General features: G+C 39.9%; 1 protein-coding gene across 14 annotated transcripts in view; it reads left to right on the forward strand.

Moving 5' to 3' along the window:
* Positions 1 to 20,698, forward strand: part of UNC80 (unc-80 homolog, NALCN channel complex subunit) — a 230,194-nt gene that overhangs the window by 192,666 nt on the left and 16,830 nt on the right. For 13 of the 14 annotated variants that reach the window (XM_027566179.1, XM_027566218.1, XM_027566188.1 and 10 more), the window contains 9 exons: positions 4,402 to 4,602; positions 7,008 to 7,131; positions 8,065 to 8,190; positions 9,444 to 9,567; positions 10,310 to 10,516; positions 14,456 to 14,640; positions 15,239 to 15,404; positions 17,102 to 17,281; positions 20,319 to 20,457. In XM_027566179.1, coding sequence (XP_027421980.1) covers positions 4,402 to 4,602; positions 7,008 to 7,131; positions 8,065 to 8,190; positions 9,444 to 9,567; positions 10,310 to 10,516; positions 14,456 to 14,640; positions 15,239 to 15,404; positions 17,102 to 17,281; positions 20,319 to 20,457 — 1,452 coding nt within the window. Of the gene's footprint in view, positions 1 to 4,401; positions 4,603 to 7,007; positions 7,132 to 8,064; positions 8,191 to 9,443; positions 9,568 to 10,309; positions 10,517 to 14,455; positions 14,641 to 15,238; positions 15,405 to 17,101; positions 17,282 to 20,318; positions 20,458 to 20,698 lie in introns of those variants that run through there. The other variant, XM_027566280.1, reaches the window with a different exon arrangement.

Below are 20,698 nucleotides of genomic sequence, written 5' to 3' on the forward strand. Positions count from 1 at the left end.
AGCAGGTTGCCATTTCCTTCTCCAATGCATGAAAGTGAAAAGTGAAAGTGAAGTCACTCAGTCGTGTCTGACTCTTAGCGACCCCATGGACTGCAGCCTACCAGGCTCCTCCGTCCATGGTATTTTCCAGGCAAGGGTACTGGAGTGGGGTGCCATTGCCTTCTCCATATTAGATGCTACTCATGAACTATAAATTTGACTCTGTGCTATCAATAGGGAGACAAGACCAATCGTAAAATCATAGTTTCAATAAGATAAAAACAACCAGTTTCTTGGTAAAACATCACCTTTTTAAATATGAAGAACAAGAAGTATCTCTTGGTTGATGTATGTTAAAAGGAAAGATGAGTGTGACAGACACCATCCTCAGCAACATCCCATGGTAGATAAAGGACCATTTTCCTGGGACTGGATCCCTATCAGTGCTGAAAGTTACATAATGTCATAATGCAATTCAGCAAGAGTCAACTGTGTGGAGCCAGTGTAAGGTCATTCTAGGGCACCATTATTTCATGGCCTGAATCTAGAGAAATGTAAGCAAAACTTTTCTAGCAGGGAATATTTAGACTAAATGCCCTCTATTCATGCAATATCTCATAACAAACTTTCAACAAACTTCCTTGTTCTCTGGCCAGAGTTTACTAAGTAGTGATAGTTCCATATGCTTTGACCTTATACCAAGCAAAGGATATAACGAAGGTCTTCTTTTGTATACATTTGGATATATGTGTAAGTCAGAGCTCAATATATAAGTTCTAGAATTGGGGACATATAGGTAGTACATAAATTCATAAGAATGGATAGTATCAACCAAGGAGAGAGGGTTGATTTAAAGAAAAAAAGGAATGGGATGATATAAAAGAGGATATATTTGCAAGAAGTACTTGATTTGAATCAGAGTCAAGAGGAGTGTTGAGACGATCTGTACTCCTGCGTTTGCAGAATATATGATTGATTGCAAGGCTCTCAAGAAAAACATTCTTGATTGGAGAGTTTCTACCCCAAGGGAATTTATTGCCTCATTTTCCCAGACCAAAGCTACTTAAGCAAGTGGAACAGAGAACAGTAAGCTCTGCAAATGCATTTTTCCTCTCTCTCTCTCTCCTTCCTCCCCTCCCCTGCCTCCTCTCTCCAACTTGCCCTTTCTCCCCCTCCTTCTCTATCTTAGGTTCTCAAGATTATTCGTGCAATAGTACAGCAAAGCCTGTATTAAAGGAAATTTTTGTTTTATGCTGAAACATATTCATGTTGCAACATGCCCAGGGATGAGCATTTCTGGGGGGCTCCAGAATCACTGCAGACGGTGACTGCAGCCATGAAATTAAAAGACGCTTTCTCCTTGGAAGAAAAGCTATGACCAACCTAGACAGCATATTAAAAAGCAGAGACATTACTTTGCTAACAAAGGTCTGTCTAGTCAAAGCTATGGTTTTTTCCAATAGTCACGTATGGGTGTGAGAGTTGGACCATAAAGGAAGCTGAGTGCGGAAGAATTGATGCTTTTGAACTGTGGTGTTGGAGAAGACTCTTGAGAATCCCTTGGACTACAAGGAGATCCAACCAGTCAATCCTAAAGGAAATCAGTCCTGAATGTTCATTGGAAGGGCTGATGCTGAAGCTGAAACTCCAGTACTTTAGCCATCTGATTTGAAGAACTGACTCCTTGGAAAAGACTCTGATGCTGGGAAAGATTAAAGGCAGGAGGAGAAGGGGACAACAGAGGATGAGATGGTTGGATGGCATCACCGACTCTATGGACATGAGTTTGAGTAAGCTCCGGGAGTTGGTGATGGACAGGGAGGCCTGGTATGCTGCGGTCCATGGGGTCACAAACAGTTATACATGACTGAGGAACTAAACTGAACAGGGATGAGAGAAATTTAGTAAATAACCTATTAAATGACTCAAATTCAACTCTAAGCATTGTGTTCAAGTTTGGAATAGACCAGTATTTTCTCCTGCATTTCTTAAGTTTGCATACAAAATAATGCTTCCCAGGTGGCTCAGATGGTCAAGAATCCACCTGCCAATGCGGGAGGCCTGGGTTCAGCCCCTGGGTTGGGACAACCCCTTGGAGAAGGGAATGGCAATTCGCTCAAGTATTCTTACCTGGGAAATCCCCATGGACATAGGATCCCGTGGGCTACAGCTCATGGGGTCACAAAGAGTTGGACATGACTGAGCAAACAAAATACACAAAATAATAAGGGAAAGGAAATGCATTTATATTGATATACCCTTCAGTTCAGTTCAGCTCAGTTGCTCAGTCGTGTCCGACTCTTTTCGACCCCATGAATTGAAGCACGCCAGGCCTCCCTGTCCTTCACCAACTCCCAGAGTTCACTCAAACTCACGTCCATTGAGTCAGTGATGCAATCCAGCCATCTCATCCTCTGTTGTTCCCTTCTCCTCCTGCCCCCAGCATCAGATCCCTCCCAGCATCAGAGTCTTTTCCAATGAGTCAACTCTTCGCATGAGGTGGCCAAAGTACTGGAGTTTCAGCTTTAGCATTATTCCTTCCAAAGAAATCCCAGGGCTGATCTCCTTCAGAATGGACTGGTTGGATCTTCTTGCAGTCCAAGGGACTCTCAAGAGTCTTCTCCAACACCACAGTTCAAAAGCATCAATTCTTCGGCACTCAGCCTTCTTCACAGTCCAACTCTCACGTGCATACATGACCACTGGAAAAACCATAGCGTTGACTAGATGGACCTTTGTTGGCAAAGTAATGTCTCTGCTTTTCAATATGCTATCTAGGTTGGTCATAACTTTCCTTCCAAGGAGTAAGCGTCTTTTCATTTCATGGCTGAAATCACCATCTGCAGTGATTTTGGAGCCCCCCAAAATAAAGTCTGACACTGTTTCCACTGTTTCCCCATTTATTTCCCATGAAGTGATGGGACCGGATGCCATGATCTTAGTTTTCTGAATGTTGAGCTTTAAGCCAACATTTTCACTCTCCTTTTTCACTTTCATCAAGAGGCTCTTCAGTTCCTCTTCACTTTCTGCCATAAGGGTGGTGTCATCTGTGTATCTGAGGTTATTGATATTTCTCCCGGCAATCTTAATTCCAGCTTACCTGTTTAACAACCTGGAAAGTAAAGAATTATTTTCTGCATGACACATCTTTGAGAAGGAGATCAACAAAAGAATGTGAAGGCTGTTGAAGATAATTTCTTTAAAACACTCACACTCACACACAATTCCCAGAAAGCAATGTGTACATTCAGTCTGGAGAGAGGATGAGTGGGAATGATAGTGTTACCATGGATGTATGGTTAGACTGAATTCATGCTTCCAGATGAGGCCTCATAGGAAAAATTTGAGAGAATTTGAGAACCTAATATGAGGAGACCTTTTCACAGTATGGACCTCCAAAGATGGAATGAGCTGCCTTTTGGAACAGTGATAAATCCTCCATCCCTGGCACTAGTCAAATGGATACAATTGTGGAGCACTCCATGTTTTGAAGGCAAGGGCTTAGCTCTGATTCCTATACCAGAGTGCCTATCAGAATCACCTAGGGCATTGTTAAACTATAGATCTTTTAAGCATTTATCCTGTCTCTCTTGGAGTAATCATATGTAAAATAGATGACCAGTGCAAGTTCGATGCATGAAGCAGGAATACCCAAAGCTGGTGCTCTGGGACAACCCAGAGGGATGGGATGGGGAGGGAGGTGGGGGGGGGTTCAAGATGAGGGGGACACATGTATACCCATGGCTGATTCATATTGATGTGTGGCAAAAAACCATCGCAGTATTGTTAAAGTTATTATCCTCCAATTAAATAAAATTTTTAAAAAGGAAGCTTCTTATTAACATGTTATAGTTAATATATGAATAAGAGAATGATACAGTACTACCATTGTACTACTTCTGATGAGTTAATGAATCTGTGCAGTGATCACTGATGCCCGCTGACATCATCGAGTGACAACTAGGAATCACGTGCCTCCCGATGAAAGTACACATTGCCTGTGAAGGCAACATACCAGGAAGTCAAGGTCTAATCTGATCTAGCTCCTGGATATAACCAGCAATTGAATTAAATACAGGCGAAGTAGGATCAATTAAATGACACCATGGAGACTCAGTCAGGAAAATCCAATATGTGGGAAATGCTACAGGACAAAAAGCTAATTTCTCCCACAAATAAATTACTGAATGTCCAAAAAAGAGTCGAAGAGGGGGAACTGACAAATAGGAAAGGCTTCAGAGACATATATGGGTCTAATTTTGTCCAGATTTTTTTTTAATGTTTATTTACATAGTATAAGAAAATGTGCTAGAATGTTTGTAGCTCAGGGAGTCAGTGTATTGGAAGGAGGGTGATTATCATGATGCTGTGTGAGGAAAATTCCCATGGTTGGTGGCATTCTAAGCTTATTCTTATTTAAAGGTTGGCAGAAATCGCACACTCCCTTCTGAAGCTGGCACCATACGACACCCAGACCATGGAGAGCCGTGGGCTTCGACGCTACATCATGGAGATGCTCCCCATCACCGACTGGAGCGCTGAGGCAGTGAGGCCGGCCCTTATCCTCATTTTAAAGAGATTGGATAGGATGTTCAACAAAATCCATAAGATGCCTACTTTGAGGTGAGGAGGCCTCCTAATCAACTGCAGGTATTGCAAGCCTCAGATTTCAAGTCTGTCAGCTTTTAAGGTGGTGGATCAATCCAGAGTTGAAGGAATGGCTCAAAAGTGTTCTGTTGGTTATATGTGCACAGCTAATCAGGATATGAATGCATAAGTAGCCAGGTCTGTATTTTTGAGGAAATAACATATTCTTCCAAAGTATACATCTATCTTGAAAATCTATTTATTTCTCAGCTATCATGTTTCTTATCTGACACACTTAAAAAGTTCAATGTGTATCCTTCAATTCCTTTCAAATAAGGCAGGATATGCCTTATAAATTAAACAACTAAGGACAGAAGAAAAATTAACTTGATGTTCAAAAAATACATGTTTAACATAGTATTTTAGGTATCACTTTAGAGAAATGCAAGCTTTACAATAATCAGTAAAGCACCACCGGAAGAGATCTCAGGGTTGATAACAAATACCTAATTCAGATGGTACTAAATCAATGTTGTTATCACTTGATCTCCGTTCTGGGGCCTGAAGTATCATTTGGTAGCCTCTCTATGAGCAGATGTCTCTGAACCCATCTACCTGGAGATCTGAACCCAGTCTGGAAATCTATAGCTACAGTGGGTAAACAAATCAATTAAGAAATGCTAATAAACCCAGTAGATTGGAAATTCGAAGTTTCAGTGAGACCGTTTTCCGTCCTATTAAACTAACCCCAAATCAATGCAACTCTTGCCCAAGAATTTGTAGCACTTATTGCTCAATGTGCCAGAACTTTTCCAGGTTTTATCCTGTGTTCTTCTTCATTTATGCAGCCATTTGAAGCTGTTGAATTTATTAAAAAGAAATTGAAACATTTTATTCTAATAAATGTTTGACAGTTTGATCCTATATTCTTTTCTACCATGATGATGGATGCCTATACATGATTTCAAGGTTATTTTAGTAGCATAGAAAGGCCTATCCTCAAAGCACTCCTATTTTCTTTAACAGTTCCAATAGAACACTTGTCCCTACTGGCAAATGACCAAAGTTTTATACATCTTACAAAGATGTGTAAAAATAACTTTTCATCTAAAGATGTTAACACCTGCATAGGCTACCTCATTTGTCATATAATTAAGCCTGTTATGAAGAATAGCAGCTTCCTAAAAGTAGACTTTTGGATTAATATGTGGCTAAGTCACTTCAGTCGTGTCCAACTCTGTGTGACCCCATAGACGGCAGCCCACCAGGCTCCCCTGTCCCTGGGATTCTCCAGGCAAGAACACTGGAATGGGTTGCCATTTCCTTCTCCAATGCATGAAAGTGAAAAGTGAAAGTGAAATCGCTCAGTCGTGTCTGACTCTTTGCAATCCCATGGACTGCAGCCTACCAGGTTCCTCCATCCATGGGATTTCCCAGGCAAGAGTACTAGAGTGGGGTGCCATCGCCTTCTCCAGGATTAATGTGTAGACTTGGTTACTAATAGCAATTTTCTTGGGGTACAATGTGTGAATTTGGGGTTGCCTTGGATTAAATTTCTTCAGGTGATCTAAGTTCAACAAGAGAAATGTTGACTGAACCTGACCTGTGGGTTACTTGTACAACAGGGATGTCAACATATCCCCATGTATGAACATTACTATTTTATCATTACAGTGATTTCAATCTGGTAGGTAATGTAAGCTTAGAAAGTATTTCCAGGATAATATTTGGAAATAGCATTGATCTCAGTAAAGCCCAACCTGTTTATTTAGGGGACCATAGACATGCCTCTTTGGTCCTGAGACAATTACAGACCAGATTGTCTTTTATTACAGAAAATCTGATGTTCATCTAATTGAGATATGTATACCACCATATTTACTACCACAGAAAGTGGTCCCAAAGCATCATTTTCCAGAAGGTCAAGAAAGAACACTTTTAAAATAGACTGTTTTCCTGGAGTGAATGCACATAAGTCTAATTAGTTATAGTCTGGTATAAAAGCTTATGAAATCAACTGTAATCTGATTTTTTTAAAAAGCATTATAAAAGCACAGCCTATAGTCAGATTACTTCTGTTGTGAGGAATGACTCCTACAGCAGGTTTCCTATAATGGGAGTCTCATACCCTTTCTCAAAGCTAAAGCCAGGAAACTTGAAAGGCCACTCATTCATCATCTCTGTTTTCCCTTCAGTAGATTTTGTCTCACTAGTCGAGTGGGGCAGGAGTGCCTCTGCCGCGTGTTCAGTATCCTCTTCCTTTCCCACTGTGCTCTGTACTTTTGGAACAATATGGGTAAACTTCATCCCTGGTGAAGCACTTTCTTGTCTCAGACACCCATCCTGTCTTAGACGGCATCAGAATCACTGTCTCATTCGCTTGTTTCAGGCAGTCTCCAGAAGGGAGCCACACTGCTAATGGCTCCTATATTGTATTCCAGGCGACAGGTTGAGTGGGAGCCTGCCAGCAATTTGATTGAAGGGGTTTGTTTGACACTTCAGAGGCAGCCAATCATATCCTTCCTGCCTCACCTTAGGTCACTGATCAATGTCTGTGTCAATCTGGTGAGTAGCCAAGTGGCAATGTTATGAAACTTTACAAAATTTAACTCTGCTATTGACTTCTCTGAGCTGAAGACTTACAGGTCAACCTACCTACCTACATACCTACCCATGAAAACAGACGGCTCAGGTGACACTGAAAATAGTGAGGTACATTTCAAGGTGGTGCGTGGGGAGATCCCTACACAGATGGGATTTTCGTGTGCTGCTTCCCACGTGCTACTTTGACAATTGACCTCTTCAAGTTGCGCTGAGAGTTGAGGGCTGCCAGTTGGAGAGTGGGGTGGCGGGAGACTGTGCAATTGGCTAGAAGTTGAGGTAGTTTGGGGTGGGGGAGTTTAAAGGGCAAAGAGGATTTTTGGTGTTTTTTTAGTGCAAAATGACACTATGAGTTGGCCAGTCTAGGATTTATGTGAAGAGGAAAAAAAAAAAAACTTCTTTTATCATTTATGTAATATCTAGAGTCTGATCTTGACAAGGTTTTGTACAATGTGGAAACCATGGTAGAGCATTTCATGAATAGAATCTGCTGCTTAGCTAGTTAAGCAATAAATCTGTAGCTGGAATGCCTAGTGCAAATAGAGCTCTTGCCATCATCATTGTTGTCAGTATTTACTCCATCAAAGAATGTTGACTTCATTCCTTTGAGTCCACAAGTAAGTATGTCCAGTCTCCTGATTAGACTAACTTTTGATTCATCTCTCATTATTTACATAGTTAGTTATAAACAGCATTCTACAAAACCTTGGCTAAAGCTGGTGTAATCATTTGATCTGACTCCAGATATTACATGCCTTCAAAAGAAGGCAGCACGAACAGATTAAAAGTAACATGCCCAACCTTCAAATTATTATTATAATTGACTGAGACTCCCTTCCTACAGTTGCATGAAATTGCAATAGTCAAGGCTGGTCATGTGCTCTGTTTGTATTTCAGGTGATGGGAGTGGTAGGACCCTCCAGTGTTGCTGATGGATTACCCCTTCTTCATCTCAGCCCTTATCTCTCACCACCTCTGCCCTTCAGCACAGCTGTTGTCCGGCTTGTAGCATTGCAGATACAGGTGTGACTGCCTTACCTGTTTGTCACGCTCATTATGTTGCTGGTTGAGGCACCAGATCATGGTGTTCTCTTTTATTTTTCTGCAAAGGCTGGGCAAAATCTGTGAAACAGAAGTGTAAACATCTCCAAACTTTTGCAGGTTTGGAGCTTAAGCCCTGAGCATGATCCTAAAGTTGTGCTTCTGTAATTCTTCTTGAGATCTCAAAAATAGCAGAGTCATTGCAGTCCTGCCACACCTCAGGAACCACTTCTATCATTTAAAACATGTGCCAAAACTTTAGGAAAATAATGGTCCACAGATAATCAGCTCACAGTTGTTAATTAAAAGAGTAATATTCAAAGTCTGGTTTTACATTATTGCAGAAAGAACTGCAATAAAAAAATTTTTTTCAAATGTTATTACTAGACTTTGAATATCTTACTTTTCTTTAATGATTGTGGGTTAAATATTATGGGTGTTTTTATCATTTTTCTTCCACTTCTTTTAGTTCCTAAAATTAAAATAATCATTCCCAAGCCAAAAAAAAAATGTGTACAATCCCAATTTCCCTGCTTATTTGTTTGTCACTTATTTTAAAGAATGGTAAGTCACCAGAAAACTCTGTGACCAATGGAAAGTATACAATTGCTGCAAGTGGATAACTAACCCATTCGTTATCTGACAAACCAAGTTTGATGGTCCATCATCCAGCTAATAGGTAGATTATGGAAAAGAGATTCAGCAAGTGCTGTGGTTACTATGCAGAAAGGATACAGAGGCATCCCTAAAGTGATACATTTTAACAACCTGTATACAGAGCTCATTATTTCTTTCTATATTGTCTATTGCTTTCTGGCTGGAAGAAGGTCTCATACAAAGGTCAGATGACTTTTAAATAACTCCCAAATGGAGCAGGTGGCAAGTTCTCCTTTTCTTCTTTTTCTTTGGTCACTAAAATATTTATTGGTGGATAGACACATGGAGAAATTGAAGGGGGTAATGCGGGGATTTTGTACTAAATGATAGATATTAAAATTTTTAATTTGATATTCAAAATATTACTGTTTTTTTAGGTATGTAGCTCTCAATTATATCAAGCAAATGGTAAAGTATCAATTTGGGATGAATCTTGTATGCTGCACAGATGACAATTGAACTCCTAGTTTGCAGGTGCAGCCAGCAGGGAGTCCCTGTCTCCACCATGCTGTGTAAGAACAAGCAGACTGAATGCGTGAGGGGGTCAATTAATCTTTTTTTCTATTATTGCTGCACAGGCTTTAAAAGAAGATTTCCCCTTAAGCCATGTGATCTCCCCATTCACCAATCAAGAGCGAAGGGAGGGGATGCTTTTAAATCTGCTCATCCCATTTGTGCTCACAGTAGGATCTGGAAGCAAAGGTCTGATTAATTTAACTAAAAGAAATTTATTATTGTTACTGTGTTTTCTTAAGTATCAGGCTGTTGTATCTTCCTTTTCCCATGGAGACCATCATTAAACTCGATCTGAATGATTTAAACATATATCTTAGGATATATGGTTTTCTTTCTATTCAATTTAGCTGCCCTTGGTCAAGACTTACTGTGCTCCACTTCTTAGAAGACACATGCTATTTAACATCATTTCAGGATAGCAAAAATCAAAAGAGCATTGTTTCAATTATGAAAATGGGAGTACTGAAGTACAGTATGATATGAATTGACAGATAAATGGACTTGATAACCTATTGACACTAGGTTTGGCATACATCCTGCCATTGTCATTAAATTTCAATATGTTTTCATTACTCTTTCTTTTGGGGGGATTTTTCCTTTTAGGAAAAGTTTATCTCAAATGTAAAGGCAGTGTGTTATGAGTATTTGAACAGAAAAAAAAAAAAAAAAAAGGAGATTGAAATGGTAAGCAGGAGATTTGGCTAAGAACAGGGACCTTTTGATGCTGACTGCGGAGGAGACACCCAGTACCAGGAGCGCTACTTCTGTCCATAGGAGAAGCTGTACTTGGTGGGGAAGACACTCGAATTTCTAGGGTGTTCTAGTTTGGAATTGGAAAGAGAGTTGAATTTTTCAGTGTCTAATGTGGAAAGTTTGCCTTGTGATTTGCTTTTATTTCCACTTCCTCCTTCCAAACTCTGCCCCTCAGACAGCCCATGGCTGGAACAGCCCGAGGTACAGCTGCTACTGCAGACGGTCATTAATGTGCTCCTTCCTCCACGGATCATCAGCACATCCAGGAGCAAGAATTTTATGTTGGAGAGCTCCCCTGCTCACTGCTCCACCCCGGGGGATGCAAGCAAAGACCTACGCAAGGAAGGGTTGGCAGAGTCCACCAGCCAAGCAGCGTACTTAGGTGGGTACTTCTTTCTCTCTCAATAAATAGAGACATAAAAATATAAAATAGATATAGGTATAGATAGAGATATATACACAAACATATATATGTGTATGTACACATTGAAAAGACTGATGCTGAAGCTGAAGCTCCAATACTTTGGCCACCTGATGTGAAGAGCTGACGCATTGGAAAATACCCTGAAACTGGGAAAGATTGAGGGCAGGAGGAGAAGGGGGCAACAGAGGATGGGATGGTTGGATGGCATCACTGACTCAACAGACATGAGTTTGAGCAAACTCCGGGAGATGGTGAAGGACAGGGAAGCCTTGTGTGCTGCAGTCCATGGGGTCACAAAGAGTTGGACACAACTGAGCAGCTGAACAACAAAATATGTATATACGTGTATATGTATATACATATTACTTACTTAGCTATATTCCTCCTTGACTCAAAAAGTATTTTAAAAGACCTGTATCCAGAAAGTCTTTAAAGAAACCATTTCAGCAAGTACAAAGCATCAGTCTCTACTTCTGCTTTCCTGTTACCTCTTCCCACTGCCATGACTTGAATGGTATTCCCATTGAATACCAGAAGCTACTCTTTGACTAGAATTAACTAAGCCAGGGAGAAAAGGCTACCCCTGTCACTGCACTGAGGCTAAGGAGCACTGGCCATAGAAAATCTCAAAAGGAGGAAGCTGAAAACATCTTGCCTGACATTTTTCAGTTCACCAAAGCAGCTGCTGCTGCTAAGTCACTTCAGTCGTGTCCAACTCTGTGCGACCCCATAGACGGCAGCCCACCAGGCTCCCCCGTCCCTGGGATTCTCCAGGCAAGAACACTGGAGTGGGTTGCCATTTCCTTCTCCAATGCATGAAAGTGAAAAGTGAAAGTGAAGTCGCTCAGTCGTGTCCGACTCTTAGCGACCCCATGGACTGCAGCCTACCAGGCTCCTCCGTCCATGGGATTTTCCAGGCAAGAGTACTGGAGTGGTGTGCCATTGTTTTCTCCATCACCAAAGCAGACAGAATGGTAAAAACAGGTCCTTGGAGTTTGGAGTGTGTGGGAGGTTGTGGGGAAGTGGGTAGAGGTGTTTGGGCTGCATCATAAAGGATGTATTTGAAAATGTTATGATTGACAATGAAAATGAAAAAAAAAGCCAAGGCTGTATGTGCACAGGGCCTGCCCACGCATAGCACTTGGTTGCCAGAGGCAGGAGAACGTAGGTTTCAGATAAAATCCAGACTCTAGTACAGAGCCCTGCATGAGGTTTGGGATTGTGCAGAGGATGTTGGAGAAAGAAACCTTAACATGGAATAGAGGGATAGGAGGAAACACTTAACAAGTAACTATCTTCAGTTCTGTCCACTTTCTGCCTTTTATCTTAATTGAACTATACTTGATTTACAATGTTATGTTAGTTTCAGGCAAAGTAATTCAGTTCCGCATATATAGATAGCTATTTTCTTTCATATTCTTTTCCCTTATAGGTTATTATGAAATATCTAGTAGAGTTCCTTGTGTTATACAGTACTTCCTTGTAGGTTATCTGTTTTATATATAGTAGTGTGTATATGTTAATCCCAAACTCCTTATTTATGCTTCTCCCTCTTTCCTTTTGGTAACCATAAATTTGTTTTCTATGTCCGTGGGTCTATTTCTGTTTTGTATATAAGTTCATTTGTATCATTTTTTAGATTCACATAAAAGTGATACTATATGATATTTGTCTTTCTCTGTCTGACTTCCTTCATTTAATATGATCATCTCTAGGTCCATCCAGGTTGCTGCAAATGGTATTATTTCATTCTTTTTTATGGCAAAGTAATATTCCATTGTATAAACATACCTCATCTCCTTTATCCATTCACCTGTTGATTGACATTTATGTTGCTTCCATGTCTTGGCTATTATAAATGGTGCTGCAATGAACATTGGGGTGCGTGCATCTTTTCTAATTGTGGCTTTCTCTGGATATTTGCCCAGGAGTGGGATTGTAGGATCATTCGGTAGCTCTATTTTTTTTTTTTTTAAGAACCTCCATACTGTTCTCCATAGTGGCTGTACCAGTTTACATTCCCACCAACAATATAGGAGGGTTCCTTTTCTCCACACCCTCTCCAGCATTTATTATTTGTAAACTTTTTAATGATGGCCATTCTGACTGGTGTAAGGTAATACCCCATTGTAGTTTTGATCTGCATTTCTCTGATAGTTAGCAATGTTGAACATCTTTTCATGTGCCTTTTGGTCATTTGCATGTCTTCTTTGGAGAAATGTCTATTTAGATCTTCTACCCATTTTTTGATTGGGTTGTTTGTTTTTTCCATTTTCTGCCTTTTTAATGAAGGCAAAGTCTTTGGTTACTTGGCCAGGCTACTGGACTTCTCTTTTAAATTTAGTTTTACCTTTATTTTGAGCACTTAGCGGGCACTGTTTTCTATACTTTACATTATCACTCTGGAATCCTCACAACAGCTCAAAGAAATAAATGTTCTTACTTTAGTAAGAGGCTAAGGCCTGGGAAGATCCCTTGGAGAAGGAAATGACAACCCACTCTGGTATTCTTGCCTGGAGAATCCCATGGACAGAAGAGCCTGGCAGGCCACTGTCCATGGGGTCGCAAGAGTCGGATGTGACTTAGCAACTAAATGACGATGACGAAGGCGCAGAAAGGTTAAGTAACTTACCTAAAGTCACACTGTTTGGTGGCAGGACCAAATTTCAAATCGAATCCATCCATCACCAGAATCCTTGAGCCCTTTGCCATTCTGCTGGTTTTGGGCTGATGCTGGTGAAGGTAGAAAGTAGGAAGGCAGAAATCCAAAGAAGGCCAACAGGCACACAACAATAGAAGTGTTACCAGGATCAGGGTAGGGTTAGAGGAATGCTACTTTTTGTTTATGTGCTTGCAACATCAAGGGAGAGGAATAGAGGTGAGTAGATGGGGAAGGAAGAATCTTACCACATCTGTCTCTGTGTTATATGCCCTAGTTTTCCTCCTACAAATGCCCAAAATAGAAGGTAATGGTGATTTCCAAGGGCTTTAAGGAGTTGGATTTGTATGTGTCTTCTAGATGCTGAGATAGGCCTTAATACATGATGGCCAATGCCCAAGTTACCTTGACTGCCCCACGGGAGACCCTCGGGGGAGAGCTCGGGTGGCAGAGGAAGCCCCCATCATAATCTTTGATGTCATTACAGTATTCTGGTTTATCTTGACACACTGAGAAATCTGCTCCCTAAAAATATATTTTAAAATGTAGTTTGTAACAAAGCTGCCAGAATCTGGAAGAAAAGAGATATTGTAAAAGAAATCCCATAGGGTTTAGTAATAGACATGATGAGAGGCGAGGGAGGAAGGATAGAGTTTTCTCTTCTGGAAGAATCTACTCAAACACATTTATTGTTTACTCTGGGGAGCAGTTTACAGTGGGGTCAGGAAGGGAAAGTACTCCTTTTTTTAACTTTGCATTTCTGCATGGGTTGATTTTACTTCTAATGACAAGGATATATTATTTCTAAGCTGAAAGGGAAAAAAAGGAAAATATTTTATCTTCAGATGTGAGTGGTATGCTGATATTACCATAAAGCCGCTATGATGAAACTTTTAGAAAGCAAAATATCAGCTATGTATCATGTTTATAACACATTTCCCTTTCAGTTCTATAAATTGCTTCAGTGTAAATTTTCCAAAGTAGTAGTTAAATGCACTTAATGAAGATATATGTGTTCTCTTAATCAGAATCAAAACATGTTTACTATACAAATATATGTCCTTATGTCAGAACACTCACTCAGAAGTACACTGAAGATTTTGGAAACATGGAGAAAGTTTAGAAATTTGAAAATTGTCTGATGCATAAGAGGGCTGAGGATGCAGGCAGCTGGGTGTGGCAGGGTTCCTCTGAGGCACCAGTGTGCAGACTCAGTTTTCTCTTTTCCTGGTGTGAAGCGCTGAAGGTGATCCTCGTCTGCTTTGAGAGGCAGCTCGGAAGCCAGTGGTACTGGCTGAGCCTCCAGGTGAAGGAGATGGCCCTGCGGAAGGTCGGAGGCCTGGCCCTGTGGGACTTCCTGGACTTCATCGTGCGGACCCGAATCCCCATCTTCGTGCTCCTGCGACCTTTCATCCAGTGCAAGGTGCGCTACGTGCTTCTCCTCTGGGAAGTAACAAGCCCCATGGACGTGCTGTTCCCCAGATTTAAGGCAAAACGACAGCAGCAGTCTTGGGGGAGATGCTATTGCTAGTCAGGAGGACCTGTTAAGATCATGCCTGATGAGAAATCAGCCCAGACAAGTATCCCTCTGGGGAATACCTTTACAGTAAGAGCTTAGTTAACATCTTAAAACATTGCCCTCTCTCCTCTTACCCCCTCCCCAGGGAAAAAAAAAGATTGATCCAATAGATGATCTCAAGAATTATCACTTGTCTTTGGTGGCATAATTGAAACCTGATTTTAAATAAATATGTAAAAAAATGAGATAGTTAAAGTATGGTTTTCCTCTGAGACCCTCAGTCTTCATCTACTTTTTTTATTCTTTTCATGCCTGATTTCTGATATCTGGGGGCCATGATTCAAAGCAGTGGATTGATTAAGCACTTCCTAAGGACTGTTCTAAGAACCTCATATGCATTACTTTATTTAATCCTCACCACCAACTATGAAATCAATACAATTATTAGCCCATTTTACAGATGGGAAAACTGAGGACCAGAAAATCTATGCCTTCCTTTCAGCTTCTGGCCCAACCAGCAGAGAACCATGAAGAGCTTTCTGCCCGACAACACATTGCTGACCAGCTAGAGCGGCGTTTCATTCCACGCCCTCTGTGTAAGAGCTCCCTCATTGCTGAGTTCAACAGTGAACTGAAAATTCTAAAAGAGGCAGTTCACAGTGGATCGGGTGAGTATGCATGGGATGGTTTGACTTTGACTAGTAGAACAAAGAAAGATCCTTTTTATAGGTCACTGCTCTTTCTGGAACCAAGTGTGAGTTAGCCATTTTGGTACAACTAGCGTTGCTGACCCTGTCATCCTTGTCAACAGTGCAAGTCAAGGGGGCATCATAAGAATTTAATTTTATTCCTCTTCTAATATATTTTTCAGTCTTTATTTTCGTAGTTCAGCTTTTTCTTGAAGACAGCTGGGGGGAAAAAACTTACTTTAATTCGTACTTTATTTTCCTTTTTGAAAAGGAAAGGGGACTCACATTCATTGAGCATCTGTTATATGGTAGATTATTTCATAGATGTTATCTCATTTAATCCACACAAATACCTGCAAAATTGTAACTGAAAATCTGCTTATAAAAAGAAGAAATGAAGATTCAATAGAGGATAAATAACTGACACAAAAAGACAATGACACCTGTGAGAGGACTTAAAACTGGGTCTGTATGATTGATAAAAAAGTCGTTAAGTTTTCATGACTTGGAGAGAGAGAGGATTGAATTAAAACTGATGGGCTGGGGTTACTTTCTTTACATTATTCAAAAGATTTTCTTTGGGAATGCATTGTTTACTTTTGTAATTATATTAACTTCATGTTACTAGGGAAGGAAAAGAAATCATTTTCTGCCATTAGAGGGCAGTCATCACCTATAAGTAGAATATTCTTATACATGTGGCTTTTTGTCTTTCTAAAACCTATTGTTGGTGATGTATTAAGGACCAAATATTTGTCAAATACAATCTTGGTGAAATCTGCACAAGGCCATTCAAATGTTCTGCTTTATAATGAAATAATATGACAAAAAATCAAGGGGGTGTTTTATTGTAATCTCCAGAAAAGGGTAATAAGGACACAGTATTAATTATGTATTCTGATTTTGATTGTGCAGTTCCTTTCGGACAATATGTCTATTTCTTCTGTATGCTTGTGTCAGGTATAAGGTACATGTCTCAGTGAAATTGATCAAATTGATATCTATAGTTCAGCTCAAAATGAATCTGCATTCAGCCAGCCTTGGAAAATGAAACTGGAAAACAATGAGAGAGGCTGCAATATCAAAGCATTTTTTATTGTTAGAGATATTATGCTCCTGCAAGAAAACTATTCAGTTACATCAGTGGCCGATTCTTTATTTTAATAACGTTTTCAATTCTGTTTGCTATGTACGTATGTGAAAGTCGCTCAGTCGTGTCTGACTCTTTGTGACCCTATGGACTGTAGCCTGCCAGGATTCTCTGTCCATGGGATTTTCCAGGCAAGAATGCTGGAGTGGGTTACCATTTTCTTCTCCGGGGATCTTCCCAACCCAGGGATTGAACCCTGGGTCTCCCACATTGCAGGCAGACTCTACTGTCTGAGCCACCAGGGAAGCCCTTTGTCCTAAAGTTCATCTATCTGGGACACACTATTTAAATGACCTTCCTTTTAAAAAATACACGCTGTGAGGGAAGAGTTTGAAGCTTGGTTTTCTTCCAAGCACCTGGGAATTCCCTGGTGGTCCAGTGGTTAAGACTCCTGGCTTCCAATGGGCACAGGTTCAATCCCTGGTCAGGGAACTAAAATCCCACATGCTACATACTATGCACCCCCTCCACCCCAGCCAAAAAACATCCTCACTATGGATTTTCTTTGGTCTCTCAACCTCGCTAGCTTACCAAGGAAAGACGTCCATCAGCACCGTGGGCACCTCCACTTCTGCTTACCGCCTGAGCCTGGCCACCATGTCGCGCTCCAACACGGGTACTGGCACTGTCTGGGAGCAGGACAGTGAGCCATCCCAGCAGGCTTCCCAGGACACCCTGAGTCGGACTGATGAGGACGATGAGGAGAGTAGGTCACCTGCAGCATCTGGGGTGGGGAGGTGGTGGGGCTCATGTGTGACACAGCTTGGCCATGCAAATGAGGACTTGGGTGGATTTCTGCCTTTCTGATCTTGTGCAGTTCTGATCCTCTGGTCATTTTTACAAAAAGGAGTTAAAATGGAATTGCGACTGATCCCATGATTTCTTATGCCTGCTTTTCTATAAATTCCTTGATATCCTTGGTCATTTGGTAGGATTTTAGGCAAAAAGTAAATCTTTAATGACCCCTAAATTTTCTTTGAGTTTATGCATTTAACCTTTCCACTAACCCATTTAAATTGTGGTTAAGGAACTAAGGGGAGCATTTATTCTCCTTTTTCCTGGCCAATCTTGTTTAGACGATCAATCAGCACTTAGGTGACTCAGGACTTCTCCGGTGGTCCAGTGGTTAAGACTTTGCACTTCCAATGTAGGGAGCAATGGTTCCATCCCTGGTCAGGGAACTAAGAGCCCACGTGCCGTGTGGCACAGCCAAAATGTTTCTTTAAGAAACAGCACTCACGTGACGTGACTGCAAAGAAAAGTGAGCAAGGCATATGCTCACAACTCAGAAAAAAATAGTTGGCAATATTGTCTAGAATGTAAACCCAGCGGACTGTCTTGAGGGCATACAACCCAATTTAAGTGTCCCCAGTCACTGAGGCAGCCCAATTGTGTTTTAAAGACACTCTGATATAACCTGTAAAGTGTGCAGTCTATGTCTTAAGAAAACAAAATCTAGACTTTTACTCAGAGCCCCTCTGTACCAAACAACAACAAAAAAACCCCACTCTGAAATAAATTAGAGTCAAGGTTAGAATTTTAATTAACTAAGATGAAAGAAAATTCTTTAATACCCTACTACGGTTGGAAGTGTAGGAGAGGGAAAGAAGTAACTACTTAGTCAAAGCACGTGTCAGTAATATTTCCAGATTTAGCTTCAGGGTTAAATAGATAACAAAGTGATAATCATATTGTCCTATACCTAACTTCCAGACATATTTGTTTCTAAATCATGTCTCATGGAAATAATTCTAAAATTGTAATTAGGGAAATCTTGAAAGATCTTGACCAAAAAAACAAAATGAGAGAGACAAGGATTAGCAGTTCACATATTCATTATAAGTCCTAGCAATAGTCCAGAACTTAAAGTAATATCTATTTTTCTTTAATGGTTGAAATAGTCTCTCCTAGAAATTTTTTAAATGATAGTAAATGATAAAAAAAAAACTCTTTAATAGAGCTAAATGTATTTTTCAGGTGGCCTTGTGAATTAGAGGATGACCAAGCCAGTAGGAAGGAAGTAGGGAAGAAAAGTTTAGTACAGAAGACATAAACAGAGATAGCACTGACCAAGGGCCAACATTAATACACTGACATGTATACAAGTTTTTGTTAATCTTTCTGCTCTCAAGATCATAACTGTCCCAATGACAATATGCTGTGGGTCTATATTAATTTATGAAATACAGTATGCAAGCTAGAGTGTTAACACTTTTGAATTAAACAAATTTTCCATTCAGCAATCAAACCTGTATTAAGACTTAGCAGGAACGAGACGAGGAACAAGAAGTATGAGGAGGATATATTCTCTGCTGTCTAAAATCTTAGAGTTTTCTAGAGGAGATAATAGACATTTTTTGATAAAGAATGCCTAACAAAAGAGTGAATGACACAATGTTGTGAATCAACTATACTTCAATAAAATAAATAAAATTTAAAAAAAAGAATGGAAGGCAATGCATATAATCACCAAAAAACTATTGAAGGAGTAAATGTTAAGTGATATATGAGTTTGAATAAGAGGGGGAAAAATTACTGGAATCCCAGAAAGGTCTTAGTAGAAATAGCTCAATCTATCCTACCACATTTTTTCATGTTTTTAAAGGCATATTTGATTATACTCTACTCTCTGAACACCTAAAAAGGAAATACCATTCTATAACAAGAATCAACTTCAGGTCAGTTGTTATGTAGCAAATTAAAAATTTTCAGGACTTTATATACTCATCTCTGGGTTTGAAATAAACTTCTCTAGAAATGTGACAACTTAGGATATTTTAAATAAGTGATATCAGATTACATGGTAGTAAAAAGTTCACCAAAATTCTAGGTTAGTCAAGGTATGTTTCTTGTTCAATGACAAACAATATTAGCTCACTTAGAATGAGGTCGTCTCGTCAAAAATACTATACTAAAGTTAATTTTAATATGGATTTGAATACATGAATTTCAGTTTCTATGGAGAAAATAAGTGTCTGCTTCTAATTTTAAAGTTAGATTAAAACAAACATTTATTTCTGAACTTTATAGATTTTTAAATATTTTTTGGAAAAAAAATACCTGAAATAGTCTTTCCCTCAGTAGTCTAAAAATCATGAAATGTCCTGAGTGTAGTGTTTGAAAGTCAAACGTGCTTGATTTGTTCAATAACACAGTCCCCTACTGAACTATTTCTGGAATGTTTAAAATGTTGTAGTCCAGCTTTTCTGAAACCTTTAATTTGCCAACGCCCCTTTATTTTTACAAATAATCTACTTGTAGAAATGGACAAGAAGTTTACGTTTATTTCATGCAAGCTGTTTGAGGGTGGGAGATGTGTAGATGTGAAGAATTATCCTTCACCCTTTGTGCAGATTAAAAACTCAGCTCCAGAAGGTTTTTTTTTTTTCAAGATAAGGATACATTCTTGATGTTTTATTGATGCTGTTTCCCTCAACCAAATGAAGTAACTAGTCACTTTAACTCAAAGTTCTCATAATGTTCATATTCTTATAAATGACAATGTTCAGTGACACTAAAGACTCAGCTATTAAAGTCTCTGGTTATATAAAAGCAGTGAAAATGTTTCTTAAGCTCCCAAAGGTCTTAGTTTTGAATCTGTACAAAGGGACGAATGATTATTTAACTTTAGATATTGTCCTAAGGTTGTATTCTAGGCAAGGATGGAACCCAAGTACAAAGCTGGTCTGGGTTTTCTGGTCAGCATCATAATTTCCTAACACTCTCCTCTCTGGCCCTTTCAGATGACTCTGTCAGCATGCCCAGTGTGGTAAGTGAACAAGAAGCTTACCTCCTGAGCACCATTGGAAGGAGGCGGTTCTCCAGCCATGTCTCCAGCATGTCTGCACCTCAGGCTGAGGTGGGCATGTTACCCAGCCAAAGGTAAACAGCCCTGCATATGTCGTACTCCACATCTGGGGGCAAAGGTATAAATTCTGAAAACTCACTCCTGTTACACTAAAAAGGGCCTAAAGAGAAGCAAACAATCCATTTTTTAAAGTATACCATTCAAACAAATTTTCAACAAGGGTTTGCACAACAATTTGTAGCATTTTCTAAGTCAGGCAAGCTGAAGGGATCTCAATTTCTGATCCAAGCATTGTTTCTCCTTAACATTGTTCTA

The sequence above is a fragment of the Bos indicus x Bos taurus genome, chromosome 2, assembly GCF_003369695.1.
Source record: "Bos indicus x Bos taurus breed Angus x Brahman F1 hybrid chromosome 2, Bos_hybrid_MaternalHap_v2.0, whole genome shotgun sequence".
NCBI classification, from domain to species: domain Eukaryota; kingdom Metazoa; phylum Chordata; class Mammalia; order Artiodactyla; family Bovidae; genus Bos; species Bos indicus x Bos taurus.